The sequence below is a fragment of the Saimiri boliviensis genome, chromosome 1, assembly GCF_048565385.1.
Source record: "Saimiri boliviensis isolate mSaiBol1 chromosome 1, mSaiBol1.pri, whole genome shotgun sequence".
Classification (NCBI taxonomy): Eukaryota; Metazoa; Chordata; class Mammalia; order Primates; family Cebidae; genus Saimiri; species Saimiri boliviensis.
Genome location: NC_133449.1, coordinates 301,429,143 through 301,454,286, shown reverse-complemented (window position 1 = coordinate 301,454,286; position 25,144 = coordinate 301,429,143). Strand labels below are relative to the sequence as shown.

Below are 25,144 nucleotides of genomic sequence, written 5' to 3'. Positions count from 1 at the left end.
CTCTGAGTCTTAATTTGAGGCCTAATACACGGTCTGCCCTAAAGAATTGTCCCGTGTACACTTGAGAATAGCATGTACTCTGTTGTTGCTGGGTGTTCTTTCTCTGTCTGTTCAGTCTAGTTGGTTTGCTGCATTGTTCGAGTCCTCTCTGTGTTTAGCTTGTTCTGTCCATGATCGAGAGGGAGATATTGAAGCCTCCAACTATCGCAGAACTGTGTTTCTCCCTTCCATTCCGTCAGTTTTTGCCTCATGTGTTTAGATGGTCTGTTAGTAAATGCAGTAATATTTACAATTGTTACATCTTCTTGCTGAACCTTCTATTAATAATTATGGACTTCGTTCTTGCTAGTTTTTTTTTTTAATTTAAAGCCTATTTTGTGTTTATTAGTATAATCACTCCTGTTCTCTTATGGTTATTATTTATATGAAATATCTTTTTCCATCCTTTTACTTTCAACCTGTTTGTGTCTTTGGCTCTAATGGTAGTCTCTGGTGAACATGCAGATTGAATCATGTTTTCTCTGTTTTTAAAATCTATTTTGCCCACCTCTTTTGATTGAAGAGTTTAATTGATTTTGGCCACCTCTTTTGGTTGAAGAGTTTAATTAATTTTGTCTACCTCTTTAGTTTGAAGAGTTTTATTAATTTTGCCTACCTCTTTTGATTGAAGAGTTTACATTAAGTGATTACTGATAAGAAGGGACTTCTGTCATTTTGCTGTTTTCTATATGCCATATAACATTTTTGTCTCTTATTTCTGCATTTCATTTTTTGTTCTTTTGATTATTTTAATAGTAAACATTTTAATTCTCTTCTTCTTTCTTTTGTGTATATTCTATAGCTATTTTCTTTGTGCCTGCCATAAAGATTACATTTAACATCTAATATTATATCATTTCAGTTTGAATTTATATCAACTTAACTTCAATAACATATAAAAACTGTCCATATATGGCTTCGTCTCCATGCCCTTTGGGTTGTTCATTTCACAAAATTACATCTTTTTACATTGTGTGTCCAAAAACATAGATTAATAATAGTTTTTTTAATGCATTAGTGTTTAAGAATTATGTAGAAAACAATGTGGAGTTAGAATCCATAGTGACAGTATTACCAGCGTTTAGACTACTTTTTAATATATTAACTTCTTTTTTATTTGCCTCTTTTAACCAGAAAAATATTAGTCTCAAGTCATGTAGAACACAGAGAGATGAGTTAAAAACTGAAGTTTTAATAATACCAGGTTTTATGATCGTCCATGGATTTACCTTTAGTGAGACCTTTACTTTTTCACATGGCTTTGACTTGCTCTCTAGAACTCTTTCTTTTTAACCAGTGGGTCTCATTTAAGTGTTTCTTGCAGGGCAGATCTCATGGTAACAAGCTTTTCAGCTTTTGTTTATTTGGGAATGTCTTAATATCGCTCTCACTTTTGAACGACAGTTTTGTTAGATGTAGGGGTTCTAGGTTGGCAGTATTTTTCTTTTAGTACTTTCAATATGTCATCCCTCTTCCTCTGGGCTCCAGAGTTTCTGGTGAGAAGTCTGATCTGCTCCAAATCTTATTTAGGAGCCCTTGTTTCTGATAAGTTGCTCCTTTCCAAATCCTTTCAAGAGTTTGATTATGTTGTATCTTACTGCGGATTTCTTTGAGTTCCTCTTGCTTGGAGGTCATTGAGCTTCTTGGATCTTCATATTCATGTATTTCATCAAATGTGAGGAGTTTTCAGCTATTATTTCTTCAAATAATGTCTTGCCCATTTATCTCTTCTCCTTCTAAAAGTCCCACTAAGCATATGTCAGCCTGTTTGATGGTGTCCACAAGGTTCCTGAGGCTGTGTTCACTTTCCTTCAATCTTTTTTCTTTCTATTCCTGATACTTGATATTTCCCATTGTCCTGTCTTCACATTCACTGATTCTTTCTTGCACCTGTACAAATCTGCCTTTGAATCCCTTGAATCCTTTGAATCCTAGTGAATTTTTCATTTCATTTATTGTACCTTTCTGTTCATATTTTCTTTTTGGTTTCTTTTTGGATTTTCTGTCTCATTATTGATATTTCCATTTTCTTCATACATGTTTCTTTCTTCACATCTTTTAGTTCCTTAAGCATCTTTAAATAGTTGTTTTAAAGTTTTCGTCTAGTATATCTGCCATCAGATCTTTTACAGGGACAGTTTCTTATGTTTTCCTTTGAATGGGCCATACTTTCTTCTTTCTTTGTGTGTCTTGTGATTTTTTTTTTTATTTCTGAAAAATGGACACTTGAATCAAATAACATGATAACTCTGGAAATCAGATTCTTTCCCCTCCCCAGGTTATGCTGATTTTTGTTTCTTGGTTGTTGTAGGCTCTCTATGCCAAGGCTCGGCACAGAGATGTCAACTTAAAGGTCATCTCAAGTCTTTTCTGAGCCTGTGCCTTTGCCTGGGCATTCGTCACTTCCTGATGTTTCCTGTATATGCAGTTACTTTTAAATGTCTTTGTTCATAAAGATCTGGCTTTCACTAAGGGGGAAAAATGAAGGGGGTGGTGAAGACCTTGACCCTTTAAGTTCCCTGGAGCTGTGTGTGGGAGAGGAGGGGCCTATAAACAGCTCACCTCTTTGCACCTCTGTGAGGTGGTGGTTGGTGGTGGTGGTAGTGGTGGAAGGTGATGGTTGTTGGTGGTGGTTGGTGGGTGAGTGGTTGTTGGTGGTGATGGTGGTGATTGGTGGTGGTGGTGGTGGTGGTGATGGTGGGTGGTGATGGTGGTGGCAGTGGTGATTGTTTATGTTGCCATCTTGTGCCTTTTCTCTGCTGTCTTCCCAGAATGATGCATGTAGGCAGCCTGTTATGTGCTGGTGGTTGGTGGTGGTTGTTGGTGGTGGTGGTGGTAATGGTAATGAAGGATGGTGGTTATTGGCGGTGGGGTGGTTGTTGGTGGTTGGTGGTGGTGGTTGTTGGTTGTTGGTTATGGTGGTGATTGGTGGTGGTGGTTGGTAGTGGTCGTGGGTGGTGGGTAGTGGGTAGTGGTGGTGGTTGTTGGTTGTTGGTGATGGTGGTGATTGGTGGTGGTGGTTGTTGGTGGTTGGTGGTGGTAGTGGTGGTGGTTGTTGGTGGGTGGTGGTGGTTGGTTGTTGGTGATGGTGGTGATTGGTGGTGGTGGGTGGTGGTGGTGGTGGTTGGTGGTGGGTGGTGGTGGTGGTGGTGGTTGGTGGTGGTTGGTGGTGGGTGGTGGTGGTGGTTGGTGGTGGGTGGTGGTGGTTGGTGGTGGTGGTGGTGGTTGTTGGTGGTGGTTGGTGGTTGGTGGTGGTGGTGGTTGGTGGTGGTTGGTGGTGGTTGGTGGTGGTGGTTGGTGGTGGTTGGTGGTGGTGGTGGTGGTTGGTGGTGGTTGGTGGTGGTGGTTGGTGGTGGTGGTGGTGGTGGTTGTTGGTTGGTGGTGGTTGGTGGTTGGTGGTGGTTGGTGGTTGGTGGTGGTGGTGGTTGGTGGTTGGTGGTTGGTGGTGGTTGGTGGTTGGTGGTTGGCGGATGGTTGTTTATGTTGCCGTCTTGTGCCTTTCTCCTAGTGCCTGAGATTGTGAGGGAGACCCAGGACCTAATTGAACAAGGGGCTCTCCTGCAAGCCCACCGGAAGCTGATGGACCTGGAGTGTTCCCGGGATGGGCTGATGTACGAGCAGTACCGCATGGACAGTGGGAACACACGTGACATGACCCTCATCCATGGCTACTTCGGCAGTACGCAGGGGCTGTCTGATGAGCTGGCTAAGCAGCTGTGGATGGTGCTGCAGAGGTCACTGGTCACTGTCCGCCGCGACCCCACCTTGCTGGTCTCGGTTGTCAGGATCATTGAAAGGGAAGAAAAAATCGACAGGCGTATACTTGACCGGAAAAAGCAAACTGGCTTTGTTCCTCCTGGGAGGCCCAAGAATTGGAAGGAGAAAATGTTTGCCATCTTGGAGAGAACTGTGATCACCAGAATTGAGGGCACACAGGCAGACACCAGGGAGTCTGACAAGATGTGGCTCGTCCGCCACCTGGAGATCATAAGGAAGTACGTCCTGGATGATCTCATTGTCGCCAAAAACCTGATGGTTCAGTGCTTTCCTCCCCACTATGAGATCTTCAAAAACCTCCTGAGCATGTACCACCAAGCCCTGAGCACACGGATGCAGGAGCTGGCGTCAGAAGACCTGGAAGCCAATGAGATTGTGAGCCTCTTGACGTGGGTCCTAAACACCTACACAAGGTGAGCCGCCCTGGCGCCTCTGCTGGCTTTTAGGTGGAAGCTGTGTGTGAGAGGGGTCAGCAGTCGCTTGCCAGAGAGCCGACTGTGGGGCTTTGTTCCAGGCAGGTGCTCCATGCCCATGGCCTTGGTTTTAGCCCAGGAGTGTCTTCTTCGTGGTCCGTGTGCTGGCGCCCAGCTTCTGGTGTGTAAACGCTGTTGTTTGGGTGGTGTCCCTGCTCTTGGCCTGCAGTCCCAAGGAACTTGATAATGCAGTTCCAGGCTGGGCCTGTTTCCTGTGCTTCCCGTGTGCTGACTTGCTTCCTCACGGTGATGCTGTGAGGTGCGTGTGTCGTTACCTGTTTTACAGGTGAGGACACATGGTCCCAGGCAGGACTGGGACTGGCACATGGCCACCCAGCTGGAGAGGAGACTACCACATCACCCCACCACCCGCCCAGGTTCCAGCAACCAGGGTTTGGTTTCTTTTCACAAATATGCTATAGCAGTTAATCTTCCAGAAATAAACAGTTACAAGTCTAGATAGTTCTAGAAAACTCCATCCTCCATTTTATATCATAGCACTAGACTTTGACACTTCACTTAAGGGAACATGAACCACTTTGTGCACAGATTAATTTGAAGTAGTGTTTAAAAATGGTGCAGTGGTGGGGTTATTCTGAAATTCTTTAGGATTACATAGCTGAAATGAAAATTTAATTTTCCAACATGGATGGAAAATAATATTAAATAATGTTTTGGAATTTCTTCTCTTTTTTTCTTGCCCATCTTGTCGCTGCCATGAAGAAATTAAATAAACCTCATTTTTTTTTTTTTTTTTTTTAGCAGTAAGGTGTATTTTTGTGTGTTTTGTTTGTTTACTGGTAGCCGTTTGTCATAGAGAATTTGCGTTTCAGTACAGGAGCATAGAAGAGAAAGGAAGCCCTGCAAAGAACGGTCACCAGGCCTCTTTGTGCACAGCCCTGGGCTCACCTCCCCCCGCGACCGCTAATCCTCGTGGCCGCAGTGCCTGGCGCATGTCAGCAGCCCCATTAGGCGGGAGGCAGGGGATAGAGAATGTGCCCAGGTCACACGGCAAGTGAGTGGGAAGCTGGATTCCAGTCCCGTCCCTGGGCCCTTGCCAGGCTGTGGCCACTAGACCGGGCTGTGCTTATGTGCACCTTGTACAGATTGTGTCTTGATTTTGTCTTTCCACGTGTTTTTCTGTCCTCAGGGATTCTCTGACAGTTTCATGCTGGTCTCATAAGTTCTGTTGCCCCAGACTTTCTCAGCCAAGGTTGAACTGTTCACTAGAAATATTCATGTGGAATCGAGGTTCTTGGGCAATAATCCAGATTAAATAAAAGTCTTTTAAAATGCAGAATTTGGGGAGAGAGACTCAAGATGGCTGATCACTAGCAGCTTGGGATTGTAGCTCCCAGTGAAAGCACAGAGAACGAGAGGACACCACACTTTCAGACGAATTTTTGTTGCTCACGCACCAGGAGATTCCCAGCAGAGGAGCCCCACGGGTCGCCAGCGTGACTCTTATGGCTGGCGAGGCGGTTTTGCTGTCGCCTTGGTGCAGCGGTTCTTGGTGCAGAGTCAGAAAAACACCATCAATCTTAATGCCGCTGTTTTGGCCGGCACAGTGGGTTGCTCAGATTTTAGCACTGGGAATCAACAAGTTGGACGTCCACTCGGAAACCCAATTATAAAGACGGTAATAATAAAGACCACAGATGGATAAATCTATAACGAAGGGAAGAAACCAGCCTAAAAAGGCTGAGAATACCCAAAATCAGAACGCCTCTCCCTCTACAGGGGATCACAGTTCCTCATCAGCAAGGGAACAAGGGAACAGTTCCTCATCAGCAATGGGAGAACGAGTGTGTTCCATTAACAGAAGCAGGCTTCAAAAGGTGGATGATAAGAAACTTCTGTGAGTTAAAAGAACTTGTTCTAACCCAATGCAAAGAAACTAAGAACTTTGAAAAAAGGTTTGACGAAATGTTAGCAAGAATACACAATTTAGAGAGGAATATAAGTGAATTAACGGAGCTGAAAAACACAACATGAGAACTTCGCGAAGTATGCACAAGTTTTAACAGCCGAATTGATCAAGCAGAAGAAAAGATATCAGAGGTCGAAGACCAACTTAATGAAATAAAATGAGAAGATAAGATTAGAGAAAAAAGGATAAAAAGGAACGAGCAAAGTCTCCAAGAAATAAGGGACTATGTGAAAAAACCTAATCTACATTTGATAGGTGTACCTGAATGCAATGAAGAGAATCAATCCAAGCTGGAAAATACGCTTCAGGATATTATTCAGGAAAACTTTCCCAACCTAGCAAGGCAGGACAATATTCAACTCCAGGTAATACAGAGAACACCACAAAGATATTCCTTAAGAAGACCAGCCTCAAGGCACATAATCGCCAGCTTCACCAGGGTTGAAATGAAGGAGAAAATACTGAGGGTAGCCAGAGAAAGGTCAGGTTACCCACAAAGGAAAGCCTATCAGACTCACAGCAGATCTCTCAGCAGAAACCCTACAAACCAGAAGACAGTGGGGGCCAATATTCAACATCGTTAAAGAAAAGAACTTTCGCCGGGCGTGGTGGCTCAAGCCTGTAATCCCAGCACTTTGGGAGGCCGAGGCGGGTGGATCACGAGGTCGACAGATCGAGACCATCCTGGTCAACATGGTGAAACCCCGTCTCTACTAAAAATACAAAAAAAATTAGCTGGGCATGGTGGCACGTGCCTATAATCCCAGCTACTCAGGAGGCTGAGGCAGGAGAATTGCTTGAACCCGGGAGGCGGAGGTTGCGGTGAGCCGAGATCCCGCCATTGCACTCCAGCCTGGGTAACAAGAGCGAAACTCCGTCTAAAAAAAAAAAAAAAAAAAAAAAAAAAGAACTTTCAACCCAGAATTTTACATCCAGCCAAACTAAGCTTCATAAGTGAAGGAAAAATAAAATCTTCTGCGAACAAGCAAGCACTCAGAGATTTCATCACCACCAGGCCTGCTTTACAAGAGCTTCTGAAAGAACCACTACACGTAGAAGGGAACAACCTGTATCAGCCTTTCTAAAAAATACCAAAAAGTAAAGAGCATCTACATAATCAAGAATTTACATCAACTAATGGGCAAAACAGCCAGCTAACATTAAATTGTAGTATTAAACTTATATAGATTATTATTAATTCTAAATTTAAATCGACTAAATCCCCCAATCCAAAGACACAGACAGGCAAATTGGGTAAAAAGCCAAAACCCATCGATATGCTGCATCCAGACACATCTCACATGTAAGGATGCACAAAGACTCAAAACAAAGGGATGAAGAAAGATTTACCAACCAAATGGAGAGCAAAAATAAATAAAAAGCAGGAGTTGCAATTTTTGCCTCTGATAAAATAGTCTTTAAAGCAACAAAGATCAAAAGAAGCAAAGAGGCTATTACATAATGATAAAAGGATCAATGCAACAAGAAGAGCTAAAGATCCTAAAAATATACGCACCCAATACAGGAATACCCAGATACATAAGACTTATAAAGAGACTTAGACTCCCACACAATAATAGTGGGAGACTTCAACATCAATATTAGACACATCAATGAGACAGAAAATTAACAACTATATCCAGGACTTGAACTCAGATCCGGAACAAGTAAACTCAATTAACATTTATAGAACTCTCCACTTTAAATACACAAAACACACACTCTTATCAGTACCACATCACACCTACTTACAGGTTTAAATGAAATACTGGTTGGCTGCTTGTTATTTTCTTCCCTCGTTTTTTTTATATCTCTAATATTAAGCACAGTTATAGGCATACCCATTTTTAGACTGCATTCTAGCCTGGGCAATAAAGCAACACCCCCGTTCTCTCTCCCTCTTCCTCTTCCTCTTTCTTCCTCTCCTTCATTCTCTTTTATTTCTTTAATTTATTTTATTTTATTATTATTATTATTTCCTTCTCTCTTTCTTCCTTTAAAAAAGAAAGAAAAAAAAAAAGAGTCAGTTGGGCCAGATTCCTTTCATTGTCACAATTTTTGCAAAGGCTATTTCAAGCCACCACCTGCATCCCCACAATACACCCTGGTGCCAAACTGCCAGGTCAAAGCCCCCAGCCAGGAATCCCAGGCTGGGCCTGGGCAGAAAATTGGGGTCTATCCACTGCCTACCGCCATTCTTGGACCTTGACGTCCCAGAAGCCAGGGACACTTGTGTTGCTATCATCCTTATGAAAATAAAGATGACCAGGGGCAGCCAGGGCCAGTTAGAAGCCCAGCAGAGCCAGAGTGTGGCTTGAGAGTGAGGTCCAGGTAGGCCCACCCACCACCAGAGCCTGGGTTTCTTGGTGGGACCTGGGGTCGGAGAAACAAAGGTCTTTCTGCTGGGCCTTCTCCTCCCCTGGGGTGTTTCCTTCTAGGACTTTGGAGATGTCTCCATTTCTCAGGTCAAACCTCTCTTTTGTTTTTGTTTAAAAATAAAATAAAATGCAGAATTTTAGGAAGCACTTTTTCACTCAGGAAACCCTCAGATTTCTTATAGATAGTGGAATGGCCCTTAACCTAAGAGAGGGCCAACTGAGGCTGCTTGGTGCCCCATTGGGTGCCCCAGAAAAATAGGCTCTGACAGCCTTCCTGCCCTCTCCTTTTATTCAGTGTTATTCTGAGAATATATTTAGAGAACATAGCATGAGGCATGTGAATTTTTTGAGTGGTCAAACCTTAGTCTTAAAACTTTTTGATTTTAATTTTTATGGGTACATAGTACGTTTATCAAACTGTAGACTTTAAAGAACCCAATCTCATACACAGATACTAGCTTTTTAACGAAAACGTTTCCTGAAATGTAGCGCTATTTCCTGCCACCTGGACAGCAGACGGGCCGTAGTTTTGCCTGTTCTTGTCGGTGCGTTTTTATCAGTAACGTCCTATATTCTGTGTTCCATCACCATCCTCTGCAGAGCATGGTGATGCTGACTGCAGTGGCTTGTTTCCAAATTACAGCACACCTGACCTCCACACTCAAGGGGGATGGATTCCAGGACCTCCCGTGGCTACCAGAATCCTCTGAAGCTCAAGTCCCTTTGATACAAGAAAGGGTGTAGTGTTTGCATGTAATGTGGCTCTATCTCCTCTAATCTAGAAATTATTTCTAGATTAGAAAACCGAATACAGTGTAAATGCCGTGAAAATAGTTGTTGTACTGTAATTTTTGAAATCTTTTTATTATTTTTTTTTGTTTTTCCTGAATATTTTCAGTCTGTGGTTGGTTGAGTCCGTGGACGTGGCACCCGTGGCTGTGCTGGTCATCGTTTTGACTGAGCACGTTGTTTATTCAGCGCCTCCTGTTTGCCAGGCCCTGCCTTGGCTCTGGAGGCGCGGTGAACAGAACACACGTCTTCCTCACGGGGAAGGCTCTAATGCATTTGAACCCCAGCACCTTGTGAAGCTGGTGCAGCAGGGTGAGGCTGGGGTTGGAGGGACTCGTGTGGTCTCGGAGCCGGGGTGGGGGGGCGGTGATGCCACGGAGGCCCCAAAGCCCTCGGCCCCTGCCCTGCACTTTCACCTGAACCGTGGACCAGCTGTGACCAAGAGGTCTCCAGGCAGGGTGGTGGGTGGACATTCGTGGGTCAAGAGAAACTGCCTCGACACACTTGGGCATGCTCTTCTGTGTCTGTCGTGGTGTGTCACTCCTGTTCTTGGTTCTGCTTTAGCACGGAGATGATGAGGAATGTGGAGCTGGCCCCAGAAGTGGACATCGGCACCCTGGAGCCTTTGCTTTCTCCACACGTGGTCTCTGAGCTGCTTGACACGTACATGTCCACGCTCACTGTGAGTAGGGCCAGCTTGCGTGCCACAGGCCACTGTGCTGGTCATATGAGTAAGTGGGCCTGGCAGCAGGCAGCAGGCAGGGTGAGAAATGCCTTAGCCTGGACTTCCTAGGGTGCGTTGCTCAGCTGCTCCGTTGGCTAGTGGAGGAGAGTGCCCCTTCTCTGGGCCTGGATCCGAAGCTTGTCCCTGCTGGAGGCATGAGCCTGTGCCATCCCCTGCAGGCCGGCCAGGGCCCAGGACGTCCGAACCGTGTGTGGTGGCACCTGCCACGCTCTCGGCTCTGAGTCCCAGGGTCGGGGGGTCAGTCAGGGACCAAAGGGCAAGTCCGGTTGAGAGGAGGAGGTCAGCAGGATCTGCCTCTTAGACGGGGGTGCGCCCACACGGCAAAGCAGCATTGTACCAGAATGCTGAGGTGTCCTCAGGAGCTGGGGAGGGAGCACTGTCTTCTGGGGCGTGAGCTGCGGTTGCCGAGTCTGGGAACGGGGAACAGGCCTGACCAGACTGACTGGACCTGGTCAGCCTCATTCTCTGTGCACTTGGGACTCAACAGCCTTGTCCTCCAGCATGAGGTGTGGCCCAAAGAGCATCTAGTTTCTTCTCCCTCTTTATCTATACCAAGGGTTCCAGTTAAATCCGGGCAGGCTGCTGTGGGCACTGCCTTCCATGGGGGTGGCTCATGGGTCCCTGCTCTGGAGTCCTTGTTTGTGAATGAGGACTCTGGTGCCCTGTGTGTGGTTTGTGCAGCTGTGCAGGCAGCCAAGCAGGCGAGTGGCATGACTCACAGGTGCCTGCTCTCCCCTCCCCTCCCCCCTCCCCTCCCCCTCCCCTCCCTCCTCCTCTCCCCCCTCCCCCCCTCCCCTCCTCCCCTCCTCTCCCTCCTCCCCTCCCCTCCTCTCTCCTCCTCTCCCCTCTTCTCCATGATGCTCAACTTCCTTTAGTCAAACATCATCGCCTGGCTGCGGAAAGCGCTGGAGACAGACAAGAAAGACTGGGTGAAAGAGACGGAGCCGGAAGCCGACCAGGACGGGTACTACCAGACCACACTCCCTGCCATTGTCTTTCAGGTACCACCACAGGGGTTGGCACAGTTCCATTTCTTAGGCGGATAGTGGGACCGTAGGTTTTACTAAATGATCTTCATCCGCAGTGTGGGAAACATATCGAGAGCCTTGCCTGGTGCATCTAAGTTGTCTCCTCTCTGGGTCTCTTTCCTTCTGGAGCTGCAGAAACCTGGGATCGTACTTACCAAATAGTTTTGCCCAAGGCCACTTTACTTTTCTGACCTAGACTTTATGGGTTTGGACTAGAGCCTAATTATATGGTATTTATGTGCGACTTTCAAATGAGAATTTGTTTGGTTGATGTCCAGGATTTGTCATGAAAATGGCACATATTGAATCTAAACAGGTGGATTTGGGGAGCGTCCATTAGCTTTTTTTTTTTGAGACTGAGTCTCACTCCATTGCCCAGGCCGAAGTGCACTAGTACAATCTCAGCCCACTGCAACCTCCGTCTCCCGGTTCAAGGCATCTGTTAGCTTTCTAAGTTGCTTTCCTGTTCATCAGTCAGGGTTCTAAGTGTTGGAGCTACCTGCATTCTTACCACGGATTCACTTTCCAGTGCCCGAGCCTCACTAGGGGTTACACCCATGTGCATTCTTACCACGGATTCACTTTCCATTTCCCAACCCTCACTAGGCGTTACAAGCACATGCATTCTTACCACAGATTCACTTTCTAACACCCGAGTCTCACTAGGCGTTACACCCACGTGCATTCTTACCACAGATTCACTTTCCAGTGTCCAAGACTCACTAGGTGTTATGCCCACGTGCGTTCTTACCACGGATTCACTTTCCATTTCCCAACCCTCACTAGGCGTTACAAGCACATGCATTACCACAGATTCACTTTCCATTGTCTGAGACTCACTAGGTGTTATGCCCACGTGTGTTCTTACCACAGATTCACTTTCTAACACCCGAGTCTCACTAGGCGTTACACCCACGTGCGTTCTTACCACAGATTCACTTTCCAGTGTCCGAGACTCACTAGGCGTTAGACCCACGTGCGTTCTTACCACGGATTCACTTTCCAGTGTGCAAGCCTCACTACGTGTTATACCTACGTGCATTCTTACCACAGATTCACTTTCTAACACCCGAGTCTCACTAGGCGTTACACCCACGTGCGTTCTTACCACAGATTCACTTTCCAGTGTCCGAGACTCACTAGGCGTTAGACCCACGTGCGTTCTTACCACGGATTCACTTTCCAGTGTGCAAGCCTCACTACGTGTTACACCTACGTGCATTCTTACCACAGATTCACTTTCTAACACCCGAGTCTCACTAGGTGTTACACCCACGTGTGTTCTTACCACGGATTCACTTTCCAGTGCCCAGCCCTCACTAGGCTTAACACCCACGTGGGCTTTCACCACAGATTCACTTTCCAACCCCCGAGCCCAGCCCCTCTAGGTGTTACAGCCACGAATATTCTTTTCATGGATTCACTTTCCGGTGTCCAGCCGCCCACCCGTGTCCTGTTTTTCCTGCTCTTTTTTCTTTTGACGCATCATGTTTTTAATTTGAGTGGCCTTGCTGAGGGTTGGAGCCCAGTTGTGTTAGAATCCTCACTCAGGCAGGGGTGAGGGCTGGTGGGAGACATTTCTGTCTGAATGATACCATTAGTTATTGACAGGCTATTCCAAACCCTTTCCTTTGTTTGGAATCGGATGCCATGAGAAACAGTGTGAGGAGAGCCCAGTGAGCTCTGCCCCCTTGCCCTTCCTCTGCCTGTGTCCAGCTCATGGCAGGGCCTGGCACCCCCACGTCCAGGTTCTCAGGAAATCTGCATCATGACGAGCCTGGGAGCCAGGGAAGGTGAGTCAGGCACCTGAGGGCCCCATCTCCCTGCGAGGCCTTACTCCACACAGTAGAACTTCAGTCACGTGGGTGAGGACAGGAGCCCCCTTGGGAGAAACCAGTGTGCAGGTAATTAAGAAATGATTCACTTGGTACTCTCCCAGGTGAGAAAGTTGTTCGTTCTTTTTTTAAACTAACTTTGTTCTTATTCAAGTGGTTTCATTTTTTTCTCTGAACTTGGACTATCCTAACTGCCAGTTAGCAGATGGGAGTTTTATATAACAGCCAACTTGCACTCTTAGGATACTCCTGTAAGATTATATCAGAATTCATAAGTTCTCCGATTTTTAGATGTTTGAACAGAATCTGCAAGTTGCTGCTCAGATAAGTGAAGACTTGAAAACAAAGGTCCTAGTTTTGTGTCTTCAGCAAATGAATTCCTTCCTGAGCAGGTATGTGTTTTTGCCAGTGTGCTCATTCACAAATTGAGCGTTTTTAAACATTAAAAGCAAAAATGTCTTGATCCTACTATGCTTATTAAAAAAAAAAAAAAAAAAAAAAAAGCCTGTGGATTCCCCACGTGTCTGCTCCCTGTGTTCTTTAGAAACGCAAAGGGATGGAGCGGAGCTTTTGCACCATCTGCCCCTTGAGTGGACCACGTGCCCCCTTGGGCTCCCAGAGCTGTGGGTTATGATGGCCTTAGTGATGTGCCGGATGACACCAACTCTGCTGGAGTCAGGCTTCTCCTGTCGTCTGTTCTGAACTTCCTGGGAGTGGGGATGGCAACTGCCGGTGCAGTGCTCACTTCGCAGTGGGGAGGGTGCCCTTGGTGGAAGCCTTCCAGGCGGCCATGACCTTGCACGTCCCCCTCCCCATGAGTTTTTGATGATGATTTTCAAACCTGTAGATATGGGAAAAATGGTTTAAAAAACTGTGTTCACCCATCGTGCAGTCGACAAGCCGTCCCTTCCAAAGCCCCCTTGCCTGATCTGCTCTCCCCTGCCCATTCCGCTCGCTCTCTGCTGAAGTACCTTAAGGCAAACCCCAGGCACTGTGGTGTGGTCTCCGTGACCCTCTCCAGCCGCTGCCCTGCCATCAAGTCAGAGGCACATGCACAGTGACTCCATGGGGTCATCCGACGCCGAGTCTGCATTTGGGTTTTATCTCAAGTATGTCTTTGATAGCTGTCACTCAGATTGGACTGCATTGCATGAGGGCTTAGGGCTCCTCTAGGCCTCTGGTTCAGTAGAACAGCCCCTTCCCTCGTAAGCTGCTGGCTTGTAGATCTCTGTAGAGAGATGTCCCTCGGCCTCGGCCTCAGTCTGCCGTCAGCTCCGAGCCAGACGTTGGCTCTGCAGGCTTGGATCCCACTTACTGGCAAGTGTGCCGCCACAGTGTGGCACATCAGGAGACGTGGCAGCCATAGGTCCTGTCCTGGGGGCTTAGGTACTACAGCCACGCCGCCCACTCAGAGTTCCCTTCTGCCATCCATCCATGGAGGTCTTAGCCGAGTCTTAGCCGAGTTCCCACTGGCCGCTTATCCACAGCGGTCACCCCCACTGGCCGCTTATCCACAGCGGTCACCCCCACTGGCCCTCCATCCACAGGGATCAGCCCCACTGGCCATCCATCCACAGGGGTCACCCCCACTGGCCCCTCCATCCACAGGGATCAGCCCCACTGGCCATCCATCCACAGGGGTCACCCCCACTGGCCCTTCATCCACAGGGGTCACCCCCACTGGCCGTCCATCCACAGGGGTCACCCCCACTGGCCCTCCATCCACAGGGATCAGCCCCACTGGCCGTCCATCCACAGGGGTCACCCCCACTGGCCATCCATCCACAGGGGTCAGCCCTACTGGCCGTCCATCCACAGGGGTCATCCCCACTGGCCGTCCATCCACAGGGGTCACCCCCACTGGCCCTCCATCCACAGGGGTCACCCCCACTGGCCGCTTATCCACAGGGGTCACCCCCACTGGCCATCCATCCACAGGGGTCAACCTTACTGGCCCTCCATCCACAGGGGTCACCCCCACTGGCCGTCCATCCAGAGGGGTCACCCCCACTGGCCGTCCATCCAGAGGGGTCACCCCCACTGACCCTCCATCCACAGGGATCAGCCCCACTGGCCCTTCATCCACAGGGTCACCCCCACTGGCCCTCCATCCACAGGGGTCATCCCCACTGGCCATCCATCCACAGGGGTCACCCCCACTGGCCCTCCATCCACAGGGGTCACCCCCACTGACCATCCACAGGGGTCAGCCCCACTGGCCATCCACAGGGGTCAACCCCACTGGCCCTTCATCCACAGAGGTCACCCCCACTGGCCGTCCATCCACAGGGGTCACCCCCACTGGCCCTCCATCCACAGGGGTCACCCCCACTGGCCCTCCATCCACAGGGGTCACCCCTACTGGCCGTCCATCCACAGGGGTCATCCCCACTGGCCCTCCATCCACAGGAGTCAGCCCCACTGGCCCTTCATCCACAGGGGTCACCCCCACTGGCCCTCCATCCACAGGGTCACCCCCACTGGCCGTCCATCCACAGGGGTCAGCCCCACTGGCCGTCCATCCACAGGGTCACCCCCAGTGGCCCTCCATCCACAGGGGTCACCCCCACTGGCCGTCCATCCACAGGGGTCACCCCCACTGGCCGTCCATCCACAGGGGTCAGCCTCACTGGCCCTCCATCCACAGGGTTCACCCCCACTGGCCCTCCATCCACAGGGGTCATGGCCAAGTCTCTAGAGGCTGTCTGTCCATGGGACTTTTGGTCTGAGAGTTTGTTTCTTCAGAGGTCAGTGTCATTTATGAGGTTAGATTCTTCTATAAAGAGAATGTTTCCTGGTCACCCTCAGCTTTTTGATTAACTGAACCACACTTTGGACAGAAATGTGAAGTTATTTTCCTTTAATTGCCAGTTTTCATTTTGCTCCTTTCTTAACATCTCTTAAAACTAGAAACGGTTTTTGTTGCACAGTTCTCTCACTTGCATGTGCTTGAGAATCTCCACAGTCGGTTTAGAAATAGTGTGTGTTGCTGTTGCAGTAGTCTGTGTTCCTGAGATTTCAGGTGTCTATCTTTAATTGGATTGCTTCAGGGACAGTTTCTGAGAGGGACGTTTTCCCTGACCTGCGGTGATGTTCCTGACACTATGAGTTTCTAGGTGAACTGTATAGTAAATAAAATAATGCTTTTCTAATTCCTCACAATCAAATATGTTGTATATTTTTACAGTCAGCATCTGAACCATATTTTTTCTTTTTCCTTTTTTCAGTTATTTTTTATCAACTCCTCAACATTTTTATATTTTTTAATTGTTTTTAAGAGACAAGGTCTCATGAGGTTGGCCACGCTGGAGCGCAGTGGTGCCTCACTAGCTCACTCCTGGGCTCGGGCGGTCCTCCTGCCTCAGCCGCCTCACGAGCCATATCTTAAAGCCTCAGGTGAAGTCATTTTTTAATAATCCATTTAAAGCGATCAGCCTCTCTGTCCTTCCGTTAGTGTGGATCATCTAGAGATTGTGTTATTTTTAGAGGCTCACCCGGTCAGACGTTAGTGATGTGAAATTTCAGGCAGGGCACAATGTCAGCATGCTGTGGGCCTTGGTGCCGTCTGACTGGAGTCCGCCTGTCCTCAGATACAAAGACGAAGCGCAGCTGTATAAAGAAGAGCACCTGAGGAACCGGCAGCACCCGCAGTGCTACGTGCAGTACATGATCGCCATCATCAACAACTGCCAGACCTTCAAGTGAGCGGCCGGGCGCCAGCGGGAGAGTGGTGGAGGGGCGGGCCCGGCTGCCGTGTTGAACCTGAACTGTTTCCTTGCAGAGAATCCATAGTCAGTTTAAAAAGAAAGTATTTAAAGAATGACGTGGAAGAGGGTGTGTCTCTGAGCCAGCCAAACATGGACGGGATTTTAGACGCCATCGCGAAGGAGGGCTGCAGTGGCTTGCTGGAGGAGGTCTTCCTGGACCTGGAGGTGTGCCTGGCTCTTTCCTCCTGCCGTTTCTGGGGCCGACGCATGGGGCTTCCTCACTGCCCTCCGGGACACGGGCTATAAACTGTACCGTGTGGATGCCATCCCGGGAGCTGGGCTGTGCCCTTGCATTCAGGTTAAGTCGCTTAAGCACCTCCATTTTCCATGACGCTGCGTGCTTCCTATGATGCAGGGTCCTTCTTATGCACATAACTCAGTAGATGCAACCAGTAAGTAGTAAAGACATCAGACAATTTAGTGGATTACAAAATAGAAACAATTAGGTAGGGACCTGTCCAAAAGCCAAATTGAGAGTGTGCGAGTGTGCACACACACCACCTCACATAGATCGGTTCGCTTTCTAATACAGACAAACACACGCAAACAAAAATATTAATAAAGTGAATTTAACAGTGTATCAAAGGCAAAACCTACCATGAAATGTAGGGATTATTTCAGAAATACAAAGATGGTTTAGCATGATTTAGATGTATTGGCAGAAATCAGAATATATTTTAAAAATAAGGCCATGGCCATCTGGGGGCCCTGCTGGAAAGGGGTTCCGGGGATAGGTGGTGGGATTGGTTGCTGGCTTCATCAGCATCTGGTTGTGCAGGAGAACAGAAATGCGCTTGGAAGTGTCACCAAAGTGGCAGACACTTGTACTTTTCACAAAATGACTTAGCAAGAAGGAAATAGTTACATTTGAAATTATTTCAAAATTTAAAAAGAATATATAGAAAAATGGACAAAGGACATGAATGGCCACTTCATAGAAACAGCAACACCAGTGTCCTCAAGATGAAACTAGATGCCCAATCTTATCCTCAAAGAATGACGGCAGAACAGGGTCTGCCCCTCGGGACGGCAGGAACCAGAGACATGGGTGCCACTCGGGGCTGTGGAGGGCGCGGGAGAAAGGGGCTTTTGTATTCTGTGTCGGCCCAAACTGGTCTGGGTTTTGGAGGGCAGTTTGGATATACAACCACAGGAGTTTTAATTTTTATATGTTTTGACTGAAAAAGTCAACTTTAAGGAATTTCATCAGAATTATACAGATTCACTGTTGCATTATCACTGCAACGTGAAAAAAATTTAAATGTCCCTCAGAGAATTGGGCAAATAAATGTGATAAGTCTATGTAGCCATTAAAGGTAAAATGCATCCATGCACAGATGCTTCCACCTTTAACACGTCATTTTGCGAAGCTCATCACAGAAATTATAGTATAAATCTCCTATACTTAGAGTACACATTTGCAGATTATATAATCGAATTTTTACCTGAGTACACATGCTGTTGTAATTGCAAAAGCAGTTTGAAGACGCTCGGAAGTGCCTCTCCACGCACAAACTCAACCTCGTGGGACGTTGAGGTGGTGAGTGCTACGATCTGTTTCTGCTTTTCAGCAACATCTGAATGAACTGATGACGAAGAAATGGCTATTAGGATCAAACGCTGTAGACATTATCTGTGTCACCGTGGAAGACTATTTCAACGACTTTGCCAAAATTAAAAAGCTGTATAAGAAGGTAAGATGGGACCTAGTCCCCGAGTCACCTTCACGCTAGGCTCACCTCGCACCCTGCTCAGAATTCGGCACCCAGGGAGGTCCTCCGTGGAAATGAAACAGTCTCTTGTCCTGTCAGCCCAAGAGAGGCAAGAGGCCTGCAGTCGCCGCCTCCCTGGTTCGGGGCTCCGTGGCGCCCACGGAGGTGGAGGGATCCGTGGTTCCTGGACAGGCCCCCGTGACCCATCTTAGCTTCTTGCCCTTCCTCTCACTCCGTGCTGCTCCAGGGGTTTCTTTTCTGCCGCGAGTCCAGGTTCTCTTTCTTCCAGAGTGCCTGCCAGTGTTCCAGGCCCTGTCTGTGGGCCGAGTGCAGCTGTGCGGCCCGTGATGCGCCTGTCCTGCTGGGCCCGGAGCTGGCCTGCTGCAGGGTCCCAGTCGTGGTCACTGTTCCCGCACTGAGCTCCTGCTCCTCCTCTGTGCTGAGATGCCCACAGCTGTGGCAGGGCAAAGAGGAGCTGGGAGCTGTGGCCTGGGTTTAAATGAAAGCGCTCGTGGTGCTAGAGCTGTGGGGCCTGTGGCCGACGGCGTGTTTCTCTGCAGAGGATGACGGCTGAGGCACACCGGCGTGTGGTGGTGGAGTACCTGCGGGCCGTCATGCAGAAGCGCATTTCCTTCCGGAGCCCTGAGGAGCGCAAGGAGGGTGCGGAGAAGATGGTCAGGGAGGCGGAGCAGCTGCGCTTCCTGTTCCGGAAGCTGGCGTCCGTGAGTGTCTCCCCAGCGCTGGTGTGGAGCCCGGGGACTTTTAGGCCAGCAGATCAGAGTCCATCTTGTGTTTGTCCGGCAGGGAGCCCGAGTCCAGATGCTGCCCGACCTTGTGGTCGGACACGAATGACTGGGGCAGGCGGGGCAGACGCGCTCGCAGTGCCGGGTGCCAGGCTTCCGGGCTGCCCACAGCTCCCTGCTGGTCACCTCCCACTGACTTGCTGCTCACCCCAGGCCCCTGTCCCATCACCAAGGTTTCAGAGTCAATCCTGAGGGTCAGGGGAAGAGGGAGGTGCCCAGTCAGGAAGGGGCTCAGCCAGAGTCCAGCCACTCCAGCGGGAGGACAGCCGAGGCGGCTCCTCACATTCCTGCTGCCTGCCAGGGGTTTGGGGAAGACGCGGACGGGTACTGTGACACCATCGTCGCCGTAGCTGAGGTGATCAAGCTGACAGACCCTTCTCTGCTCTACCTGGAAGTCTCCACTCTGGTCAGCAAGTATCCGGACATCAGGTAAGGGACACACGCCTGCCTTGGAATCCTGGAGTGGGACGGTGGGTCCTTCCTCCTGTTGCTGGACAGGTGGAGGGTTGTGGCTCACAAGCTTGGCCCTGCAGCAGGGCAGGCATTCAGGCGGGGCACAGCAGGGCATGTGTGAGGCGCAGAGCGGCCCTGTGCTGCCTCCCGTCCAGCCTGGGCTGCCTGTGGGTGGGCAGAACTCCGGGACACACCCAGGCCGGGCAGCAGGGCTGTGGGGGCAGGGCTGTGACTCTGCTGTGTGTGGTGGGGCAGGTTTGGCCTGTGGCGGGCCAGTTTAGGACGTTTCCTCTGTGCTTATGGTGGACTCAGGAGGGTCCAAGTGCCACTTGGACAGGACAGGATGCCCTCCGAGGACGTGATTGCAGGGAGTCCCAGTGCCAGGCCCAGGGAAGAGGGCCCATGCACGCCCCCGCCCCACCATACTGGCCCCAGGCCCCAGGGAGGGGGACCCATACACACCCCCACCCGCCGTGCTAGACCCACACTCCAGGGAAGGGGGCCCATACATGCTGCCACCTGCCATGCTGTCCCCAGGCCCCAGGCGGCCTTTGCAGCCCCTGTTCCAGGGCACCTGCCACTTCCATAGGGCCATCTCCACGGCTGCAGCTGCCCACTTCCGTCCCATCATCTTGCTGCCATTTCTGGTTAAATATGGAGAGCGGGGTCCTGAGCTCTTCAGGGTCTCTGCTCTGGTTGGACTGGAACAAAGATTTATAAAATCGATGTTGAAAAAGCTTTCTGAGCAAAGACAGAGTAAGAAGAAAATGCAGGCTTGTCTCCCTTGAAGAGGAGAGGTGCCATCTGTCTGCAGCTGTCCTCACCCACTGTGTTCTGTGGGCTGGGTGGTGAGGCTGTGAGCGCCCAGTAGCGTGGCGCATGAGGGGGTGCTAGGCGGGCGCAGGCCGACGTCTCTCCATCCCCAGGGACGACCACATCGGTGCGCTGCTGGCTGTTCGCGGGGACACCAGCCGTGACATGAAGCAAACCATCATGGAGACCCTGGAGCAGGGCCCAGCACAGGCCAGCCCCAGCTACATGCCCCTCTTCAAGGACATCATGGTGCCCAGCCTGAACGTGGCCAAGCTGCTCAAGTAGCCTCCACTGGCCTGGCTTGTGCCCTCCACAGCCCCAGGCTCCACCCTCAGAAACACAGTAAAGCCTCACCCTGCACGCCCTCCACAGCCCTGTCCCCGTCCTCAGAAATGCAGCAGCCTCCACCAGCCTGGCCTTCACCCCTCTGCAACCCCGACCCTACCCTCAGAAGCGCAGTAAAGCTGATTGCTCTCCTTGGCCACCCATGCTGGTTTCAGCTGCGGCCTGTCCTTCGGCGCCAGGTGATGCACTGGGTACGTGTGGAGTGAGCCGCGTGCAGAGGCCCCTCGCTCTGCTGTAAAAGCCCTGGGTGCACAGCCCGTCTCGGGCGCTGGCTTGTTGCCATTGCTGAAGGTGTGGGGGGCGCACGGGACGTGTACCTCCATGGCCCTCCCTCCTCCCTGGACCTTCACCGCACCCCACCTGCTGTCAGTACTCGGAACTCTGTCAGCTAATTAAAGTCTCTGCTTCCTCAGAGAAATGAAAACGCCACGCACTCTCTTTCCAGTTAAGGTTTCCTGACTACTGATCCAGCATTGCCCAGGAACTGTGTCAATTACAGAAGTAAAAGTCTGCTCTCAGCCAGCTTGTCCCCTTCTGACATCCCAGCCTCACTCCTTGGGTCCTTGAGAGATGAGACACTGGCCTGCTGCGCCCAGCAAGCCCTGTCCCCACCCCCAGGTGAGCAGACCTCTGGCACTGGGTAGTGCCGGCTAGGTCAGCCATGCCTGGTAGATGAGCAATGGCAGGAGTGTAAATTTTGGTAAAAGCAAATATAAAAGTGAATATTTCCTTGGAGTACATTTTCAAGACCTGTGTATCATGCTTTTCCTGATATGGACTCCTTTAAATTCTCTTTTCCAAAATGTATCCATCTCTTTACAGCATCTGCCTTCCATGGTAGCATTGTTTTGTACGTTAGTCTTTAATTTCATCCAAAGCTAATTAAGGGAATTACCCCAGAGGCCGGGTGCGGTGGCTCACACCTGTAATCCCAGCAATTTGAGAGGCTGAAGTGGGTGGATCATTTGAGATCAGGAGTCTGAGACCAGCCTGGTCAACATGGTGAAACCCCATTTCTACTAAAAATACAGTATTAGCCAGGTGTGGTGGTGCATGCCTGTACTTCCAGCTACTCGGGAGGCTGAGGCAAGAGAATTGCTTGAACCCGGGAGGCGGACGTTGCAGTGAGCCAGGATCGCACGCACCACTGCACTCCAGCCTGGGCGACAGAGCGCGATTCTGCCTCAGTAAAAAGAAGAGGGGAGTTATTCCAGGATGAGCAGGGAGCGCTTGGTCCTGGTGCTCAGATGGCAGAGTCCTGTGCTCTCTCGGTTTACAGAAAAGAATTGCCTCGGTTGAGTGAGGTGTTTCACCTTCATTCCTCCTCTCCCCTGTGTACACCGCCTCGTGCCCTCCATCCTTGTCTCAGCCCCAGGGACTCACGGCTGGAAGGGGTGGGGGTGTCCGTGGGCCCGTCTGTCCCCGTGGACCCCGTGGACCCCGTATGGTGAAGGTGCTCCAGCCTGTGTGAGGACGTGCTTTGTTTGCTCTCAAGACATTTTCGAGATGGCAGAGTTGACATTTTGCTTTTATTTCATCCTCACAAGGTGTGAAAAATTTACAAGTGGGACTTTTTCCTGAAAGAATCAAAACTTAAGGGGAGTTAAATAACTGAGACATAGAAGCAGCTCTTAGGAGCATCAGGGCTCAGAAGCGGGTGCTGTCCCCAGCCCATCCAGTGGGCACACTGTCCCCCAGTCTCCTGTGTGCCTCTTAATCCAGCTCCCAGCTCAGCAGTAGGCCTTGAATACGCCTGGCTTACAGTGAGTGCTCAGTAAATGCATGTGGATGAATAAAATTCCTGTTCAGTCATTAAGGATTGCCCCTTATAAGAATGAAAATGCGTCTGTTTTCCCACTGAGGGAATTCTCAGTTGCTTCTGGAATGAGTGCCCAGGGTGAACGGTCACGAGTGTGCAGCCCTCACTGCTGTTCTGCTCTGATTCTGTACGAGGGTCACTGCTGGGCCCCACGGTCACTGGTCACATCCACTTGAGGGGCACCTGCAGTGACAGTGGATGAAGCATTTGGCTACTTGGCCTCTGGAGGCCAGACTCAAACCAGACGGTTAGTTCTGGGACCACTGACTGATGAGCATGATTTGGGAGGTAGGACTCTAGCCAGGATGTGCGGGCAGGCTCTGGGGTGGCCCTGGCCGAGGCCATGTTTGGTGCCTGGGCAGTGGGTGTCCATCCTGACACCAGGGGAGGGCTGTGTACACCCCACACACTGCAGGACGCCTGGGCGAAGGCCTGTAGCCACCTCCTAGCAGGAGGGCAGTGAGCCGTGAAACCAAAGGCTGGTGCTTGCTGCTTGCGAGGTAGTCTAGCTGCAAAGTGGCCTTGGGGAAGTGGATGCACAGGTAGGGCTAGTGGGCCGCAGCGCATCCCCGAGACCCGCGTTCCTTCCACCGCGTGCGGCCGTCAGCACATCCTGGGACCCGCGCCCCTTCTACCCCACGCGGCCCTCAGCGCATCCTGGGACCCGCGCCCCTTCCACCCCACGCGGCCCTCAGCGCGTCCCCGAGTCCCGCGTCCCTTCCACCGCGTGCGGCCCTCAGCGCATCCTGGGACCCGCGCCCCTTCTACCCCACGCGGCCCTCAGCGCATCCTGGGACCCGCGCCCCTTCCACCCCACGCGGCCCTCAGCGCGTCCCCGAGTCCCGCGTCCCTTCCACCCCGTGCGGCCCTCAGCGCATCCTGGGACCCGCGCCCCTTCCACCGCGTGCGGCCCTCAGCGCGTCCTGGGACCCACGCCCCTTCCACCCCGTGCGGCCCTCAGCGCATCCTGGGACCCGCGCCCCTTCCACCCCGTGCGGCCCTCAGCGCATCCTGGGACCCGCGCCCCTTCCACCCCACGCGGCCCTCAGCGCGTCCCCGAGTCCCGCGTCCCTTCCACCCCGTGCGGCCCTCAGCGCATCCTGGGACCCGCGCCCCTTCCACCCCGTGCGGCCCTCAGCGCATCCTGGGACCCGCGCCCCTTCCACCCCGTGCGGCCCTCAGCGCGTCCTGGGACCCACGCCCCTTCCACCCCGTGCGGCCCTCAGCGCGTCCCCGAGTCCCGCGTCCCTTCCACCGCGTGCGGCCCTCAGCCCATCCTGGGACCCGCGCCCCTTCCACCGCGTGCGGCCCTCAGCGCATCCTGGGACCCGCGCCCCTTCCACCGCGTGCGGCCCTCAGCCCATCCTGGGACCCGCGCCCCTTCCACCCCGTGCGGCCCTCAGCGCGTCCTGGGACCCACGCCCCTTCCACCCCGTGCGGCCCTCAGCGCGTCCCCGAGTCCCGCGTCCCTTCCACCGCGTGCGGCCCTCAGCCCATCCTGGGACCCGCGCCCCTTCCACCGCGTGTGGCCCTCAGCGCATCCTGGGACCCGCGCCCCTTCCACCCCGTGCGGCCCTCAGCGCATCCTGGGACCCGCGCCCCTTCCACCCCGTGCGGCCCTCAGCGCGTCCCCGAGTCCCGCGTCCCTTCCACCGCGTGCGTCCCTCAGCCCATCCTGGGACCCGCGCCCCTTCCACCGCGCGTGACCTACAGGCCATGTGGCCCCTTGGTTGAAAAGGCATCTTTCAAGTTAGGGCAGTTCCTTGATCTCCTCTTACTGGTGGTGGTCGGGGAGGGGGAGCACCAGACAGTGAGGGGCTCCCACGTCTCTTTGATGATGACTATCTGCTGCTGTTCACTGACCCAGCCCCCCAGGTCTGCTGACTGCAGCCTCAGCTGCTGTAAGGTCACCCCCTAAAACATGGGGCCCAGGCACATAGGGTTCCTTTTTGTCCAGAGGAAGCTGACAGGCAGCACGCTCCCACTTGAGGGCTGCTGGCTGCCCCCAGCCCCCAGAGGGGCCAAGCCATCCAGGCTGTAGACGACCCTCGGCCCACCTCTCTCCAGCCCCAAGCCCACCTGCTCTAGGCTGCTGTAGTGTCTCAGGCACCTCATTCTGCTCAGGCCTGGGTGAGCACTGGGTCCCAATCCCAGCCTTTGCCTTCGCTGCTCCCTCCCGCCCTCCCCAGGGGGCTCTGACCCCATCAGTCTGCATGGGGGAGGGGGGCTGTGCTCGGCTCCCGGAGTCCTCCCTCCCACAGCTGCTAGGAAGGGCAGCAACAGGACACACACACACACACACACACACACAGAGATGCACCACACACGCCTGTCTCGGTGTTAATTCTTGGCAAAGTGATAGCCGCCTACAGGAGACTGCTCCTTATATTTTCGTAGGTAGATGATTTCTCATTTATAAATGAAGTTTGCACCCAAAA

General features: G+C 51.3%; 1 protein-coding gene across 2 annotated transcripts in view; it reads left to right on the top strand.

Moving 5' to 3' along the window:
* Positions 1-21,627, top strand: part of EXOC3 (exocyst complex component 3) — a 34,246-nt gene extending 12,619 nt beyond the window's left edge. For both annotated transcript variants that reach the window (XM_074387664.1, XM_010343076.3), the window contains exons 4-13: positions 3,548-4,229; positions 9,951-10,068; positions 11,007-11,132; positions 13,286-13,386; positions 16,585-16,695; positions 16,776-16,926; positions 18,333-18,455; positions 19,034-19,195; positions 19,578-19,705; positions 20,656-21,627. In XM_074387664.1, the coding sequence (XP_074243765.1) occupies positions 3,548-4,229; positions 9,951-10,068; positions 11,007-11,132; positions 13,286-13,386; positions 16,585-16,695; positions 16,776-16,926; positions 18,333-18,455; positions 19,034-19,195; positions 19,578-19,705; positions 20,656-20,827 (1,874 nt within the window). In that variant the 3' untranslated portion in view covers positions 20,828-21,627. The remainder of the gene's footprint in view (positions 1-3,547; positions 4,230-9,950; positions 10,069-11,006; positions 11,133-13,285; positions 13,387-16,584; positions 16,696-16,775; positions 16,927-18,332; positions 18,456-19,033; positions 19,196-19,577; positions 19,706-20,655) is intronic.
* Positions 21,628-25,144: the final 3,517 nt, after the last annotated feature.